The sequence below is a fragment of the Gouania willdenowi genome, chromosome 1 (assembly GCF_900634775.1).
Source record: "Gouania willdenowi chromosome 1, fGouWil2.1, whole genome shotgun sequence".
Taxonomy (NCBI): Eukaryota; Metazoa; Chordata; class Actinopteri; order Blenniiformes; family Gobiesocidae; genus Gouania; species Gouania willdenowi.
In genome coordinates, this window is record NC_041044.1 from 37,557,727 (window position 1) to 37,576,183 (window position 18,457).

Genomic DNA, 18,457 nt, shown 5'->3' on the forward strand with positions numbered 1-18,457 from the left:
TGAGTATTCTTCTGTATTTTTGCTGTTTTGTGTATTTTTGTCATTTTCTTTTTGTTTTTCCTTTGGTTACTGCACAAAATTAGACCATGTGATTGTATCTGGTCTTAGGGTCACATGATCAACATTCATGTATTTAGAGTAATGATGAATCTTAGCATTAACACGGGGAAGAACAAAGGCGTCATTTTTTATATTGTTCTCTCATTTTATGTGTTTTTGTCGTCGTTTGGTATTTATTTCTGTTGTTTTTATTTATTTTTGTAGTTTTTTTGTGTATTTCTCTGTAATTTTGTATGTTTTTGTGGTCATTTTGTATATTTTGGTATCCTTTTTTGTGTTTTTCTCTTATTTTTGTTGTTTTGTCGCTTTGTGTATGTACATTTGTAGGTTTTGAAATAATTTCGTTTTATACCATTCCTGGTTTTGTTTACTGTTTTTTTTTTTTTGAGTGTTTTTGTAGTCATTTTGTGTGTTTTGAGAGTATTTTGCTGTTTTGTGTATTTTCATCATTTTGTGCGTTTACTTTGGGGCCCCATGCCGCCACTCGCCCATGTGTAGTTCAGACGTTTGCTGAATCAAATCCTGTTTGTACTAAACTCTGATGTTGCTGTAATGCTGTGCTATGCATGCTCAGTATGGACCTGCTAAACCTGAGCTAACAAAACAAGATGAGCAAAGCTCTTCAAAAAAGAGTGAAGATGCATGAAAGCTTTGGGAAGCCAAGAATAGAGTGAATGTAAAAGGATCTACGGATGTTAAAGTAAGGCCAGAGACGTAAAAGTGCTTTTCCTGATTCACATGGCGTTGTGCGCTGACAGCCAGCAAGAAAACCATTAACTCACTACAGCATTTACAGGAATGAAGGAAGTTATACCATTTCTTTTTCCACTCTTTGTCTCTTATCCTGCTTCACTCCTTTTCTTATCATTGCATTTTATGGCCGATTTTTGCATTTTCTTATTCAATATAATTTTGTGTGGCCCTCAAATTCAAAGCACAAAACTAATCAAAGAATACACAAAATGACTCAAAAAACAGAAAGGTTACAAACAATTACACATCATGCCACATAATATTAGAAAAAAACTGACAAAATGACAACAAATATGTCAAATGGGAGAAACATTTCTAAAATGATGACAAAAATAAACAAAATGACTAAAAAAATAAACAAAATGACTAAAAAAATGCACACACTGACCCAAACTTGAGTCCCATTTGTTCATACGACAGGACCAAAGTGTGATTTATGTACAAATATATATTTATCTGACCAATGCCAGCGTACAAATGATCAAGTTGATAAATGCGGTGGCTGAATTCGATCGTCATTGCCATGCTACGCCCTTAAATATTCCTGGTTCGGAGGCCTCGCCCACTGAGGTCAAACAAACACGGGCAAGAAAATAAATTAACGAAACCCTACAAAAGCCTTAACATCATTGTTAAAATGACTAAATGTTGTCCCTGTTTTACCCTAGGATATTACGTGACATTACTGATTAAATACTGCAGCACATTTGTAAAAGTTTAAGGTATGTTTTACATTTTTTAAAGAGATGAATGAGGTCCTGTCTGCTTTGTATAGATCCCAGTGGAGGCTGTTCTGCCACATGGTTCAACAGGCTGCACTCACACATTAAAAGAAGCTCCATTTACCAATGCAATGAACTGAACAAGCTAAAATAATACCAAAAAAGTGGTCTGTTTTGATATGTTCTGAACGTGTGTCTGCTTATGCTTAAATGACAGCTTAGGTTTGTTTGATAATTATTTTCAGACTCATATCAGATTTTATTTTGCTGCAGCACAAATCTACACACTCACATTTGCGTACACAAGCTCAGACCTGACGTGAGATCTTATCGTAGCGTACGATCACGTCTAAATTGATAAATACCGTGAATTTGGTCGTACGCCCTTCTTACGCACTGATCTGAACGTACGAACGGCCCCCAGTGATGTGCTGTACGGAGCAAATAGGACCTCATTCAAAAATCTAAATAGTTCCTTAAACATTTACAAATGTGCTGCTGTAATCAGTAATGTGATGAATTATTGGTGAAATTGGCTGAAGGCATAATTAACGTAGACAAGGGACAAGATTTAGTCATTTTTTAAGCGTTTTGATTGTTCATTTCTTTTAATGTGATATTTATTGCCTAAATCGTGCAAACTAAGGCCAATATAAACATCATATCTGTGTCTCTCTCTAGGATCTCTACTGTAAAGTTGCTCACAGTGCACACAGGGGGGCAGACGTCACCTGCTCTGTAGCTGATCCTCAACCACAGAGCGTTCAAATGCGTTTCTTTAATACCAGTTTTCACACTGTGTTTTGCTCCACCTCAGATGTGAGGATGACTATTTTCTTATTGTAAAATATTATTTTCTTGTTTGACCTCAGTGGGCGGGGCCTCCGAAACAGGAGGGCAGAACAAGTTAATGCCTATCTATTTCAGCCGCTGTATTTATCAACATCTGATCATTTATACGCTGGGATCAGTCAGATACAAATGTTTCATGAATCACTCGTTGGTCCTGTCGTACAACCATATGTGAACTCAAATTTGCACCGGTTTACACGCAAGGTTGATGAATGAGGGCCAATGACTGCAAAAACGCATGATTTTATTAATTAACATAATCAATGTGACAACAAATATTCGTGAATAGGGACAAAAATGTTCAAAATGACAACAAAAATAACTCCAAAAACACAAAACCACTCCAAAAATGCACATAATGACTTCAAAAACATGATAAATAAGAGAAAATTATCCAAAAATACAAAACGGATCATTCCTTAATTGAAATCTGTGAATACTTAAACTAGGATATATTGACGCCATTGTCTTTGTTTGAAGCAGAGGCTTAGTTACCAGTCGTTCAAACCTGGTTCTGGTTCATTTGTCTAAGAGTGAGTCTGTGATAGCCTTTCTGATGGACCTGAACTGTCTTTGAGGCTAAAAATCACTCTGTTCATCTCCCAGCTGTCCGTCAAGGTCACACCGTGTGCAGCACATTTGTTAAACCTAAATCAAATTTAAAAAGTAGCAGAGCCGTGACTTTAACTCACTCTGAACTTCCTGTTCTGTGATGACATTTCACTCACAGCGTGCTTTCCTACAGACTTCTCTTAAACAAGTTCAGCCCTTTAAAGTTTTGGGCTTCCTGGTCATCATGCACAGGAAGGTACAATCTCCCTCTGTGGAACACTGGAACTGTCTAACACTTATTTGCACTTTTCTTTTCTTTCTTTTTTTTTTTTTTTTTTGTACTTTAGTAGAAATGTTGTATTTGCTCTTGTTTCATTTTCCTTTTTCAATCTGATTGTACAAACTTGTTAGATTAGCAGTTCACCGAATGTTAATTGTAACATAATTTGCCGCAGATCATGTGATAAACGAGTGATTGCATCAATTTCTGTTACTTTTGTTTGTTTTTGTAGTTGTTGTGTGTTTATTTGTATGTTTTACTAAGACGTTTTATTTAAATTTGGTTTTATTCATTCATTTTTGTTTTATTTTGTTTGTCATTTTGTTTACTGTTCTTTTTTTTTTTTTTAGTGTTTTTGTAGTCATTTTGTGTGTTTTGAGACTACAGCATTTATAATGAAGACCAATCTGAGCATTAACACTTGAAAGAACAAAGGGTTTGTGTCTTTTTGTTGTTGTGTTTTGTTGTCGTATTGTATGTTTTTCTTGTTTTGTGTGTTTTTGTCATCATCTCGTGTATTTACCTGGGTGGTGGCCAGTTGCCTGTGTCTGCTCTAGTGCTACCAGTCAATCACTTGTTGAGTAGACGTAACTTGGCACACATTAGCGAGGACTTTTGGCATTATTCACTCTTCCTTGTGATTAACGTATCAAATGCTCCTTGTGAAACATTTCTAGTTTTAGGGAAAAGGCTCTGAAACCGCTCTGCAGTGTTGAATGTGTTTTATATCCACTGCCAGACTCAAGGAGGCCACTAAAGAGTGATGCAGTGCTTCATTTAGTCACTGGTTAACACCTTTACTACTGTTCATCCATTTCACTCTGCATCACATCCAGAGCGACAGCCATGTGAAGGTGGAGCTGCGGTGATCAGCCTGTGAGTGATGTTGGCCGTCACGTTTACTCATGTGGCGCGCAGAGAGGCGCCGCGGCGGTAATTTGTGCACGTTCATAATGTAGCGCAGCAGTTGAAAGGGAGGGGGAGTGTATTTCTGCTGCTGTCGTTAATCACGTACTGTCCCTCAGGCTGTGGCACAGTCACCTATACACACCTTCACCCTCTGGGCTTTTACTGCTGCAAAAATGACCGTCAGATCATTATCATTATTCATGTCAATATTTAGAATAATATGTATGGTTTCTGAGTCATTCTATGTACTTTTCTGTCATTTTCTATTAATTTGCTATGGTTTTATGTTCATTAGAAGTCTTTTTGTGTCTTTTTATGTCTATTTTTTTTATTTATTGTTTCATGTGTTTTTAATGGACCTGCCAGGGACTATATATTAGCCTAAATTTATTAATTAATTGATATGCACTGTAACTTTTAAATACATAATAATTTTGTGTATTTTTTAGTAGTTTTTGTTATTTGTTTTGTGTCAGTTTAGAGTCATTTTGAGTGCTTTTCTGTTTCTGTTCTTCTGTTATTTTTTGTAATTCTTTTAATCATTTTTTTTTTCAAAGTAATTTGTTATTATTTTATCTGACTTTAGAGTCATTTGTGTCTTTTTACTCTCATTGTGTATTCTGTTTCATTTTGTGTATTCATTATGTTTTGCATGTATTTCAATGCATTTTGTATACATTTCTGTAGTTTTTATATGTTTGTTATTGTTTTATCTTTATTTGAAGTCATGTGGGTGTCTATATTTTTTAATTGTTTCATGTGTCTTAAATAAATATTTTTTTGGTATATTTTTTAAATTTAGTTGTTTTGTGTAATTTTAGAGTCATTTTAAGTGCTCTTTTTATATTTCTCTTTTTTTCTCATTGTGTTTTTGATTTTGTATATTTTTCTGTCATTTTGTGAAATTGTCTTTTATTTCGTGCATATTTGTTTTTGTTTTGCGTGTATTTGAAGTCATTTTGTGTATTTTCCTTTCCTTTTGTACATGTTTGTTATTGTTTTATGTTCATTTGAAGTCTTTTTGTGATTGTGTCTGTTTTCCTAATTTTTTCATGTGTTTTTGGATTCATGGACCTGCCACTGACTGCAGAGTAGCCTAAATTTACATGTTCGTTAATATGCGCTGTCCCTTTAAATTAACTAATAATTTTGTGTATATCTTTTTTAATTTGTTGTTTTGTGTGAGTTCAGAGTCATTTTAAGTGCTTTTTATTATTATTATTATTATTGTAGTAATTTTCTGTTAATTTTTTGTAATTTAAAAAAAAATTTCAATAACAAAATTTTTTTTATTGTTTTTCATGAATTTAGAGTCATTTTGTGTCATTTTTGTCATTGTGTTTTTTTTCATTTTGTAAAATGTTCTTTCATTTCACGTACTGTATATTTCTGATTGTTTTGTATGTGTTTGAAGTCATTTGGTGTATTTTCCTGTCATCTTGTGCATGTTTGTTATTGTTTTGGGGTCATTTTGAGTATCTCTCCTTCATTTTGTGCATTTTTTTCTCTGTTTCTGTTCTTCTGTTGTGTAATGTTGGGAGGCTGCGTGTGGTTGGTTGATGTTTAGTCTATAAACTCAAACTGTATATTTCAAACTGTGTTGATGTTTATGGAGAAATCAGTGATTGCACTTGACACACATCATTCTAACTTTGTTTTCTGAAGTGGTAGAGGAGGGATATTTGTGGTCTCTGATGTATCAGTTTATCTGGTGACCATTATAACTGGTGAACCATTGCATCACTATAATGCTGCCACCCAGTGTTGAATCTATTTTGATATACTTGTTCAGTCACAACACAATAAAAAAAAAAAGGCAGTGACTATCTGTACTGTTGCCGTATCAATATACCAACATTCTATCCATACGCAGTGCCCCTCATTGGCCAGTTTAGGTCACGTGACTAAGACTAAACCTAACCCTAAGCACATTGAGATTACGTTTTTGTAATTTGCGCTATACAAATAAAGTTGAATTGAATTAACCCTAAAAATTGTTGCGATATATGGTTATAACCTAATCCTAACCCTAAGACACTACGTACGTGTACTTCGGTAAACGTACCAATAGCACCGGGGGTTGTCCATACGGCAACCGTACAAATAGACACTTTCATAAAAAGCACATTTATTCTTCGCGTCTTTAAATATCTGACGTTATGGTATCCAGTCACAAAATAACATCTTCAACAGTCAAACCAAAACACTTCTCACAGTAACTCCACCCACTGCTCACGACAATCAGAAGAAACTATTTTTCCTTTCCCACATCGTACAGGAGGAGGAGGAGGAGGGGACACGTTTGAAATGTTTTTAGGTGTTTTCATCACTGTATGCGTCAGAGCACGTAGTTTATTCAGCACACACACACACAGAGCACAGACTGTGTGTGTGTGTGTGTGTGTGTCATTTAGTTTCTGCTGACGTACTACGGGGGTAAATTCTCTGAATGTGGAAGCTTTGGGGTAACACCAGGTAAAGAAAAGCACCTGTCACGACTGACGCCATCTGTCCATTCTGAGTGTACGTGTGCCCATGCGTGTTATTGCATGAGTAATCAACTCATCTGTAAACTGATGATCAATCATTCTCTACTTCTTTCCAAGGTGTGTCCTTCAACAGTGTATACACACAGATCTGGAGGGTCCTGCTGCATCTGGCTGCTGATCCTTTTCCTGAAGTCTCTGATCTGGCCATGAGGGTCCTCAACAGCATAGCATATAAGGTACACGCCCCTCTGACCTCTGACATCTGACCTTTACTGGGCTACGTCACGCCACTACACAGGACTGCTGTGGGTGCAGATTATTTTAATGAACAGAAGTCATTTGACTTCAGGGACCACATTTACCCGAAACGAGCAAGGGCAGAAAAAATACAGATTTTATATAAAAAGAACATTGGCACTTCATAAAAGTCTAAAACTGACTGAGAATATCCGAGTTGTGCATTCCAATATTCCCTCCTATCTCCTTTCCTATCCACTTTTCCTTAATCCCCGGAAGTGTTTAAGCGATAGGGAGCGTTTCAGTTCTTTAAAAGCGAAGGAAAGGAGGCTCAATGCTTCCTTTGTAACCTCCTTGAGCCTAGGAAACACTGATGCATCCTTTACCAAAGGAGACCACATAATGCTGACCCATAATTCCTTGCGGCGACAACATTTAAAGGGACCTGCTCATCTGAGCGTTCACGGAAAGTCACTAAGACAACACAACCTGTTGTTCAAGAAAATGACATTTTTAGCCACATTATGTTTTATTTAGCATATTTAATTTACCTAGGAATGCTTTGTACAGTTGTACATTTGTATGCCTACAAGGTAATGTAGGCATACTGCATATCTTACATAAATGTATCAATTTCATGAAAAACATACCTATTCTGGATTAAAGTTGAATTCTGAGTGGAAGGTGAGTGTGAGCAACTATTTCCAATGTTCTTTTAGTTTCACTTTTGTTCCTCGTAGCCTGGGAACCTTGTGATATTTGAGATTATATCAGTTATAGGTGTTTTAAATGTACTTTTAGTCGTCCATTTTGGGAAATTTGTAAGTTTTTAAGAAATGGGAATCAATCTTTTTTTTCAATAGAGATATCTGGAACTAAACTGGTTTACATCATGATTTATGCTTTTGTTATTTTTAAGAGCTAAATGTATGAAGATTCAAACAAAAACCTTATGCGGGCCGAAGTGGAGGCTCTGGCTGGCCGGATTTGGTTCTCAGGCCTCGAGTTTGTCGGCTCTGATATAAATAATGCTGTAAACTTATGGGAACTGTTGCTTTTAAACTTGTGGAGTAAGATTTGTATTCTCATTAAAATCCACTGCTATTCTTCAATAGCTACACTTTCTTAGTTCAGACTAATTAAAGTCAAATGCACCACATGAGTTTATCATTAAGTTTTGTTTGAGTTCATAGGGGACGTGTTACAGCTTTTTCTATCTTTTCTGTTGCAAAGTCAGACCTGGATCTCTCTAAATAGTAATGTTGGCTCCAATGTTTGTCCTAATGAAAGCATATATAGACTAATAAGTAAAAAGGTCATTAAAACTGAACCCTGTGAAACCGCATAGAAAATAAATGTTTAATACAAACTCATAAGCAACATAAACAACGGGAGTTATGTTTCCATGTTGCTCTTAATGCACAAATAAAGCTGAAAACACAGCAGACTCCAAAGGCTTTACAGTTTCATCTACTTTCTCTCACGTCAATGCAGACATGTCTATTTATTTTATCATTAAAGCTGCTAGAGGCAATGATTTTTTAATCAGATAAGTGTAGGCCGCATAGATAAAAAAAACAAGACAAAAATATGTAAAAGAATACATTTGCTGCTGGAAAGTTTTTGATCTCTGTAAACACTGCTTTTGATATAGTGAGAAATGTTTTTACACATTGCATTATGGGTTGTCACATAGGAGGATGCATTGAAGTGTTTTTACTTCATTCTGTCATTATTCATATTATGAAACAGAAAAAGTTTTAGTTTTTTAAATCAGGCCCATATATGACACGGAAATACATTACATGCATATTTTAGGACAATGTCACGTATTTCAACGCTATTTCTCCAAGAAAGTGAATGTGAAGAGTGAATGTCTAGCAAGTGTAAAAAAAAAAAATAATTTCACTCATGTTTTTGTTCTATGTAATCACATGGCAGCTCCGTTCAAAATGAAATAGTTCTATTACACTGACATGTTTAAGGACAAAATCACACATTTTTATCGTATTTGTTTCATAAAACGTGCAGCTTAGTGTCCAGCAGTTTTGCTAACGGACATTTTTGTGACGTAATCTTGCGTGATTTCAGCGTTATGGTCCGGTTTATGAAGTTAAACAAACTTTATATATTCTGATCCGAAGCTGTGTGTTCAGATATCACTGTCATTGTGACTGTCGACCCTTTTGATGGATTCTCTCTTTATTCTCTTCACATTGAGAACCTTGTTGGTGCTTAACTCAGCCTGAGCTGCTTTTTACTGCTGCTTTATTTTTTCTCCTGCTAATGAAGTCCCAACAAACAACTCCATTAACGGATGCAGTCCCCCCAACCACCCCCCCCCCCCCCCATCAGAAATCCCCTTTAATGCATGTTTCTTCAAAAAATAACATTCGCTTTTCTTCCTTTTTTTACACTGGAATAAAACACAAATTTGGTGATTAGCATAGAAATCCAATCAAAGGCAGCGCGGAGCAGTGAAAGACGTTGTGCCTGTGGTAAGTAGATTTACACAGCTCACAGCTTTATCTGTGGCTTTGGTAAACAACAGCTCTGCAATTCATCAGCCGTGCTTTGCCTGCATTGTCTTTATTAGTTTTACCCCTCCCTCATGTGCAGCCATTAGGCTCCTCACAATAAAGAGGTTGTATTACCTGCTCGACTTAATGACATCAAGTTCTGTAAATTCAGGCAAACTTCATCAAGGGCTGCTTCACAACAGCAGAATTATCTCAGACTTATAAGAGGAATGTGAAAAGTTTAGCTTTTTATCCTCCAGCACCAACAAAAACAGACGTCACCAGGCTTTTGGTTTATTGGGTCACAAATCCATGTCAGATTGATTTTATTTTTTTATTCAGTAACACATTACTTGATGTTTTATATATAAAGGCTGACATTACACTGTCATTAATATGACATGACACCTGTCATTATTATGAATAAGGTGTCATGAAGACTGTCATTAAGTGAAGGATAAGAATAGACAAGCAAAGAAAGCTGTTCAAATTAACTCTGGAGTCTTTTATTATATTAGTTGGAAGTTTGCATGTTTTCCCATTTTGATCCACATGCTTGTAAAGATACTGGAGGAAACCAGAGTTTCATAGAAAACACCAACATGCATATGGAGAACAAGCAAACTCCACAACAGGCAGAAGTGCTCGCCACCACACCACAGCAACCGACCGATCAGCTTCTTTTCTCCACAGGCGACGATGAATGCTCGACCTCAGAGGATCCTGGACTCTTCTTCGCTCACACAGTCGGCCCCGCCCAGTCCCACCAGCAAGGGCACGCTCATCCCCCAGGCTGGGTGAGAAACACACACACAAAGCTTTTGTGTATAATCCTGGTAAAATGTGTGGTCCTTTTTGAGCCACTGATTTTTAAAGTTTGGGTTAGCTTAGCACGTAGCAACCAGTCCCTTATGTTTGGGTTAGCTTAGCACACAGCAACCAGTCCCACATGTTTGGGTTAGCTTAGCACGTTGCAACCAGTCCCACATGTTTAAGTTAGCTTAGCACGTAGCAACTAGTCCCACATGTTTGAGTTAGCTTAGCACGTAGCAACTCGTCCTACATGTTTGAGTTAGCTTAGCACATAGCAACCAGTCCCAAGCACGTAACAACCAGTCCCACATCTTTAGGTTAGCTTAGCACGTGCAATCAGTCCCACATGTTTGGGTTAACTTAGCACATTGAAACCAGTCCTGCATGTTTGGGTTAGCTTAGCCTGTAGCAACCAGTCTCATATGTTTGGGTTAGCTTAGCACACAACAATCAGTCCCACATGTTTGGGTTAGCTTAGCACGTAGCAACCAGTCCCACATGTTTGAGTTAGCTTAGCACGTAGCAACCAGTCCCATATGTTTGAGTTAGCTTAGCACGTAGCAACCAGTCCCACATATTTGGGTTAGCTTAGCACGTAGCATCCAGTAAATTGTGTTTCCCTCTGTCTATCTGTCTGTATCTGTCTTTTCCCTATATTTCTGTCTGTTGGTCTGTCAGTACATTTATTCACTCTCTGTCTGTTCTCAACCAAACATTTGTCTTGCTCTCTGTCTGTCTCTGTATTTCTGTCAGTCACTGCATGTGTATTGATGAGTTGAGCTGCTTTAAGCACACACTGTGGGGAATACAAATCATGAATACTTTCTGATCCAATATTCTGGTTTCAGGGAAAAAGAGATCACACAGTTTATAGCTTGAAGGCAGACTGCAGATATTTCACATTTCCTTTTCATCAGCGGTAAATACACCTCCGATAGTTGACTGGGAATATTTCTCTATTTTCATCCGGAAAGAAAATGTGATTGTACTTTGTGTAGAAATATGAAAGTTTTACAACTCAATCAAACATTTATAAAATATACAGAATGCTGCAGTGAGAGAGCGAGCAGGTCCAGGCAGGAGAGACGGCTGATTCCTCCAGTGTTCTTCTTTTCATTGGCTTCCTGTAAAATCTAGAATGGAATGTGAAATCCTCCAGTATGTTTTAAATACCTGTTGGTGCCATAAAGTCTTTGTTCCCAGTCTGCTGCTTTACTGGATGTTCTGGGTTTATCTAAAAGTCGACGTCGGCAGCTATGGTTCATCTGACTTTTGCCTTCATGTCCTCCAGTGGCTCCCCTCCAATTCCCAGCAGCTCCAGTCTCACTAATGAAGTCCCAAAGCCTCCTGTCAGAGAGCAGCCGGCCACACGGCCTCCCTACACACCCACGCAGGGTGGCCAGGCACCGCACTCGCACCAGTTCCCCCGGACACGCAAGATGTTCGACAAGGGGCCAGAGCAGGTACGATTGTTCTACCATGACACCTAAAACCACCACTGTAACAGTGACGCTGTGTTCAAAATGGCACACTAACTTACAATACACTACACACTCAGTGAGTGTATACTGTCTACTATATACTATGAGTAGGATTATAATGATGACCACTCCCACTGAAGTATACTTCCAACCTTCCCAAGATCCATTTCGAACGTACGACAAAAAACAGAATTATACGGAGGCTAAATATCTCCGTTGATTTGCCACCTTTGAAAGTTCTAAAAGCTTTCTAAGCGAGAAAGTGAATATCAATTTTTGGTCATTTGATCCATGAAAGTCACAAAAACACATTTCATTCCGTCATTTCGGGGATTTTCAGAGACGTGCCATTGTGCTACGGTCAAAACATCTGGTTAACTTCAAAACAAGAGCCTTATTTACAAAAGATTTAAACTAATGGAAGACTAGATTTTTAGCTTTAAGCCGAGCCCGGCACGATTTTACGTTCTGCTCGCAATGCATCATGGGGAAGTTGAGTATGACTAGTGTGGACACCCTACAAACTTAAAAAATGTCCCAATGTAGTATACATTGGGACATACATTGGGTATTTCTCGGGTATTCAGTCTTTGCATACTATTTAACGAGAATTCACTACAGACTTAATCTGACGTCAAACTTAGTATGAGTAGTACGTTAGTATGCTATTTCCAACACAACTAGAGTGTTCTTTATTTTAAAGGAATTTGATACGGGAAATATCAGATACTGAAAGTAAGGACAAGATGAGCTTCTTTCTGTCTCTTCTGAAACTGTATTATTACTTCACAAGTTAAGTGTTACATATGTAATTGGCTTTGTGCTTTTATTGTTTTGTTTTCAAAGTCAAATAGAGTAAAATAAATTGAATGAGATTTACTTTCCTATTTGTTACATAAAGGTATAGTATCGTATACATCCTGGTATCTCTTGCGTACTCAATCTTTCCATATTATCTACATACTCACCTTGACGTCAGACTAAGTATGAGTAGTATGTGATATCAAACACAGCCTGTGACTGGTTTTCTGCTTGGGTGTCCAGGCAGCAGAAGATGGAGATGATCCTGGAGGTCACAGAAACTACATTAGTCCTGCTCTGCAGACCGGACTCTGTGATTGGAGCGCAAAGTACTTCGCCCAGCCCGTCATGAAGGTCGGTATCACTTCTACAGTTCAGCTTTTATCTGGAAAAGAGATCACACTTTATTTGGAGTTTGATGCTAACATTACACTGTCATTATCTGTCATTAACATGAATAAGGTGTTGTGAAGGCTGTCATTAGGTGTTGTTCACTAAATTATGACACCTTTGGAGTTATGTTGGCATTTTTTTGGTTAGGTGGAGGGAACAAAACTTCATGACACCTTATTCATGCTAATGACAGATGTCATAACAATGACAGCGTAATGTCAGCCTTTATGTATAAAACTTCAATTAAATCTCAATGTTTTTGCCATATCAAGTGTTTGCAGAAAGACAAATCTGCATACTTTTGTATATATTAACAATCAGCTGCAGATGGAATCTGTCTCTCTCAGGGACAGCAAGTGTGAGTGAGTGTGTTGTTTTCAGAGCACAGGCTTTAGATATCAGCTATATTAATATAAATAGTAATGTTTTATTCTATATGTGTATGGGAAAATCCTGGTATGTATCGGTATGTGACCCAGAATGATAGAACAACAATATTGTTGATGATTTAAAGAAGGAATTTCTTTGTGCCGTGGAAAGCACAGCGAGGACAAAGCTTCCCGTTTCTAAGTTGCAGCTCTTTTTCAAAGCGGTTATATTCCTTTGTCAGCGCAGCAAACATAATGCCGTGAGTTATGGCTCCAATAAACAGAAAGCAACACATGCACATTAAAGAAAGAGAAAGAATCCAAGCCGTCATGTTTGTTGCACAATTTGTTTTGAAAGTCGTCATGACTGCATTTCATTTGTTGAAGTGTTTGCCTAGAAGTAGTCACGTGTGGCAGGTAATTTTAACTTTCCCCGATATGAAGTGCGTAGACGTCAAGTGTGCACTCTCTCCTTGTAATTTGTTTTGAACATGAGATAGTAAGAACCAAGTCGATGGATTGTTTCAGATTTAATGAGTCCTATTAAAAACAGCAGGGGGTGAAACAGACTCAGGAAGGAAACCACACCTGCTGCTTCTGATGAATAATAGAGCTCTGTGCATTTACATCTTCCTGAGTGGAATTTAAGATAAAATGAGGAGCTTTGGCTGTGCTCAGCAGCCTCACATTGGACCAAACTCGCTTCTGTTTAGGCGGCAGCAAACAGTCCGGCACGGGGTTTATGCTCTGTATCCACGCAGAGGTCAATGGTTACTTTATTGTAGATAGTCTAATGTGAGACATGTAATTTAATTCAATGATGAAGGTTGAAGAGAAGAGGCTGGAGGTGATGCTGAAGTCAGAATAAAGATGTATTAACATTCATAGGTTTGTCACAAAGATTAATCATATAATTCATGAAGGCACATCTGGCAGGCAGCTGTTTAACAAGAAAGATGAGAACTGAACTTATTGTTTTCTTTTTTTATTTGAAAACAACTCCTCCACATCTTTTTTTTTAACACTGTCAAGCGGGAACATGAAGATAAATCTTCGCGTTCCACTTATTGACGGTAAATGTGCTTTTTCCTCTGAAACTGGGAAGGAACTCCAGGCTGCATGTTTGGGCTAGCTTATCACATAACAACCAGTCTCACGTGTTTGGGTTAGCTTAGCTCATAGCAACCAGTCCGACATGTTTGAGTCAGCTTAGCACGTTGCAACCAGTCCCACATTTTTGGGTTAGCTTAGCACATAGCATCCAGTAAATTGTGTTTCCCTCTGTCTATCTGTTGGGTTAGCTTAGCTCATAGTAACCAGTCCCACATGTTTGGGTTAGCTAAGCTCATAGTTACCAGTCCCACATGTTTGGGTTAGCTTAGCTCATAGTAACCAGTCCCACATGTTTGGGTTAGCTTAGCTCATAGCAACCAGTCCCACATGTTTGGGTTAGCTTAGCTCATAGTAACCAGTCCCACATGTTTGGGTTAGCTTAGCTCATAGCAACCAGTCCCACATGTTTGGGTTGGCTAAGCTCATAGTAACCAGTCCCACATGTTTGGGTTAGCTTAGCTCATAGCAACCAGTCCCACATGTTTGGGTTAGCTTAGCTCATAGTAACCAGTCCCACATGTTTGGGTTAGCTTAGCTCATAGCAACCAGTCCCACATGTTTGGGTTAGCTTAGCTCATAGTAACCAGTCCCACATGTTTGGGTTAGCTTAGCTCATAGCAACCAGTCCCACATGTTTGGGTTGGCTAAGCTCATAGTAACCAGTCCCACATGTTTGGGTTAACTTAGCTTATAGCAACCAGTCCCACATGTTTTGGGTTGGCTTAGCTCATAGTAACCAGTCCCACATGTTTGGGTTAGCTTAGCACATAGCAATTGATCCCACATGTTTGGGTTAGCTTAGCATGTAGCAATCAATCCCACATGTTTGGGTTAGCTTAGCATGTAGCAATCAATCCCACATGTTTGGGTTAGCTTAGCACGTAATAACTAGTCCCACATGTTTTGGTTAGCTTAGCACATAACAACAGTCCCACATCTTGTGTGAGCTTAGCACGTAGCAACCAGTCTCACAAGTTTGGGTTAGCTTAGCACATAGCAACCAGTCCTACATATCTGAGTTAGCCAGCCCCACATGTTTGGGTTAGCTTAAAACGTAGTAACCAGTCCCATGTGTTTGGGTTAGCTTAGCATGAAGCAACCAGTCCCACATGTTTGAGTTAGCTTAGCACGTATCAACCAGTCCCACATGTTTGGCTTAGCCAGCCCTACATATTTGGATTAGTTTAGCATGTAGCAACCAGTCTCACATGTTTGGGTTAGCCACGCCTACATGTTTGGGTTAACTTATCACGTAGCAACCAGTCCCACATGTTTGAGTCAGCTTAGCACGTAGCAACCAGGGATTGCAGATGTAAATTAGCCAATTGCTAACTCTGGTCCAATCGTGTGATTGTAAAATGTCCCTGTCAATTAAACAAGAGAAAAAAAGACAGAAAAATAAATCTCTTTGTGAAACCACTCCTATTGTTCAGGGACTGGGAGTCCCATGTGCATGAAAACATTCTGCAGCTCTTCCTCAGGAATTCTGAAGCTGTCACAGCTCGATGTGTTTAACGAGGCTGTGGATAATCACATGTTCACACATCCACGTTCACTAGTGAGGGAGACTTTTTTCCAAGGACCCCCACATAATCCTCACATCAATTTACTTTGTAGTCATAAATGCAATGCCAGAGGAATGATCGATTTTTTGAATGTTTCAACTTAAGTAGATGTAAGGTCTTTGGAGTAGAAACTTAAAGAGTAAATGCACTAGTCTTGTATATAACATGTGTTTCATGAATTATCAATAAACACAAAAGATGCACATTTATTTGAAACCATTTCTTGCCCAATTTCATATCCATTGAGACAGACACTGATACAGCAGTATCCATTTACTGTACATGTAAATTTAGTTGGTTTCATTGGTGCATTGGTCCACATATGTAGTTACACACTGGTGTAATGATACAACGTGAATAATAGTGTTTTTTTAATTATTATTTCAAGGACCCCCCCCCAATGCTATGGCTTGAGGACCCCTGAGTGTCTTATTGTTATTGTGTGCTATTAAGTGTGTGATGGATGGATTGACTCTGACTCTACTGTAGACACTCAGCAAAGCTCAGTGTGTGTGTGTGTGTGTGTGTGCGTGCGCGCGTGTACGTGTAGGAATGTGCTTGATAAGCACGCTGTCAGGCATCATTTAAAAGCACGCACGTACATTTACAGTTTCTTTCTGCCGTTGTTTTTCCACCTTGCTAATTTATGATGGAATTACATTCAGCATGAAGGCGATCTAAATCAGCTCCATCATAAACTCCTGCACCTTTTATTGGACCGGGCCGTCCTGATTGCTGGAAATAAAGCACAGACTAATTCCACCGATACACTGGTTTTAATTAGGTGGATACCTTTCATATAATCCCGCTACTCAGAAGACGCATGATGTGCTTATGTGAAATAAAGTTGATTAATGGTGTTGATGTTGATAGGATAATGTCACAACGAGGTCATTTTAATTGTGATGACAGATAGAAAATGAGTCAAACCCTCGGAGCTGCACAGGGAGGTGTTTGGGCATCCTTCTAATTCGTCCTGCTGAGAGGAGGGCTCTCATGTTTTCAGAAACGAGATTTTCTTTATTTTTATGGCGAAAACAACTCAGCTTTGTTTTTTCAGAGATTGAAAGGCATGTGCGTGCTTCCACTGAGGTATTTTTGACATCTTTAAACCTTTATGTAGCAAATAGGAAAGTAAATCTCGTTTAATTTCTTTGACTCAAACTTTGAAAACAAAACAAAAAAAAAGCAGCAAGTCAGTTACATATGTAATGTTTAACTTAGTCTTTACTTTCAGTATGTGATACTTACCGTATCAATTTCCTTCATCAGCTATCCCTTTAGAATAAAGAACACTATGGCTGTGTTCTACTACGTACTACTCATACTTAGTTTGATGTCAAAATGAGTATGTAGTGTGTTCACATTAGATAGTAGGGAAAGATTGAGTTTGTGAAAAATAACCGGATGTACAGTATACTATATGGGGACATATGCACTAGTCATACTCAACCGCCCCATGATGCATTGCGAGGGGAATGTAAAATCGTTCTGGGACCGGCTTCAAGCTAAAAATCAAAAATCCCTCTTTTCAAAATAAATGCATCTCTTCTTGTCTTCCTTTAGTTTTTTAACCCTTTTGAAAATAGGGCTCTTGTTTTGAAGTCAACCGGAGGTTTCGTCAGTAGCACAATGGCGGCTCTCTGAAAATCTCTGAAAAGTCAGCATGTAATGTTTCCATGAGCTTTACAGATCGAATGACCACATGATGATATTGTACATGGTCACTTTTTTACTTCAAACGTGTAGAATCAACAGAGATATTTAGCCTCAGTGTGTGATTCTGGTTTTGAAATGCATCTTGGGAAACTTCGAAGTATACTTCAGCGCCCATCGTCCTAATCGTATTTAGAGTATATAGTAGACAGTGAATACTCATTGAGTTTGTAGTGTGTAGTACAGTACGCCATTGTGAACTCAGCCTAAGTAACCTATCTGCACCATTCTGCCAACAAACACAAAGTAGACAGAGAACCAAACAGTACAGGGTTTAATACTCAAACCAGCACAAAAAAAGAACTTATACATAAAATAGTATAATAATAATAATATAATAGTGGTGTGATTACTCAGTATTTTTGTATGAGTCAAATAACATTTGCTTGTTTCATAAATGGCAATTTGAATTAGTCATCAATTATTCATCAATACATAGACATCAAGCCTCTTTTAATCTGTGCGTGTTCAGAGTTGGTCTCCTTATGTTCAGCTGTCTTTCGTTTCTCCACTCGACAAGAAATCTTTTTAGAATGTTTATATATCCTTTCAAACTGCCTCGTCACATTTCATCTACTTTTGTCATGATTGAAACAAATCACAGAAGTTCCATTTTTACTCTCAGTATGGGAATTATCATCGTTTACTGACCTTCTCTCCTTCTTCTTCCCATCCATCCCAATCCACTCAGATCCCAGAGGAGCATGACCTGGAGAGCCAGGTGAGGATGGAGCGACAGTGGAGGTTCCTGAGAAACACTCGCGTCCGGAAGCAGAGTCGCAGCATCACGCAGAGAGGTCAGTGCGGCCTTGAAATGCCATCAACCTCCGACCG

General features: G+C 38.2%; 1 protein-coding gene across 4 annotated transcripts in view; it reads left to right on the plus strand.

Moving 5' to 3' along the window:
- The window catches only part of rptor (regulatory associated protein of MTOR, complex 1), a 209,058-nt gene that overhangs the window by 158,341 nt on the left and 32,260 nt on the right, over nt 1–18,457 (plus strand). For all 4 annotated transcript variants that reach the window (XM_028443974.1, XM_028443982.1, XM_028443990.1 and 1 more), the window contains exons 22-26: nt 6,735–6,853; nt 10,067–10,170; nt 11,478–11,649; nt 12,712–12,822; nt 18,315–18,420. In XM_028443974.1, coding sequence (XP_028299775.1) covers nt 6,735–6,853; nt 10,067–10,170; nt 11,478–11,649; nt 12,712–12,822; nt 18,315–18,420 — 612 coding nt within the window. The remainder of the gene's footprint in view (nt 1–6,734; nt 6,854–10,066; nt 10,171–11,477; nt 11,650–12,711; nt 12,823–18,314; nt 18,421–18,457) is intronic.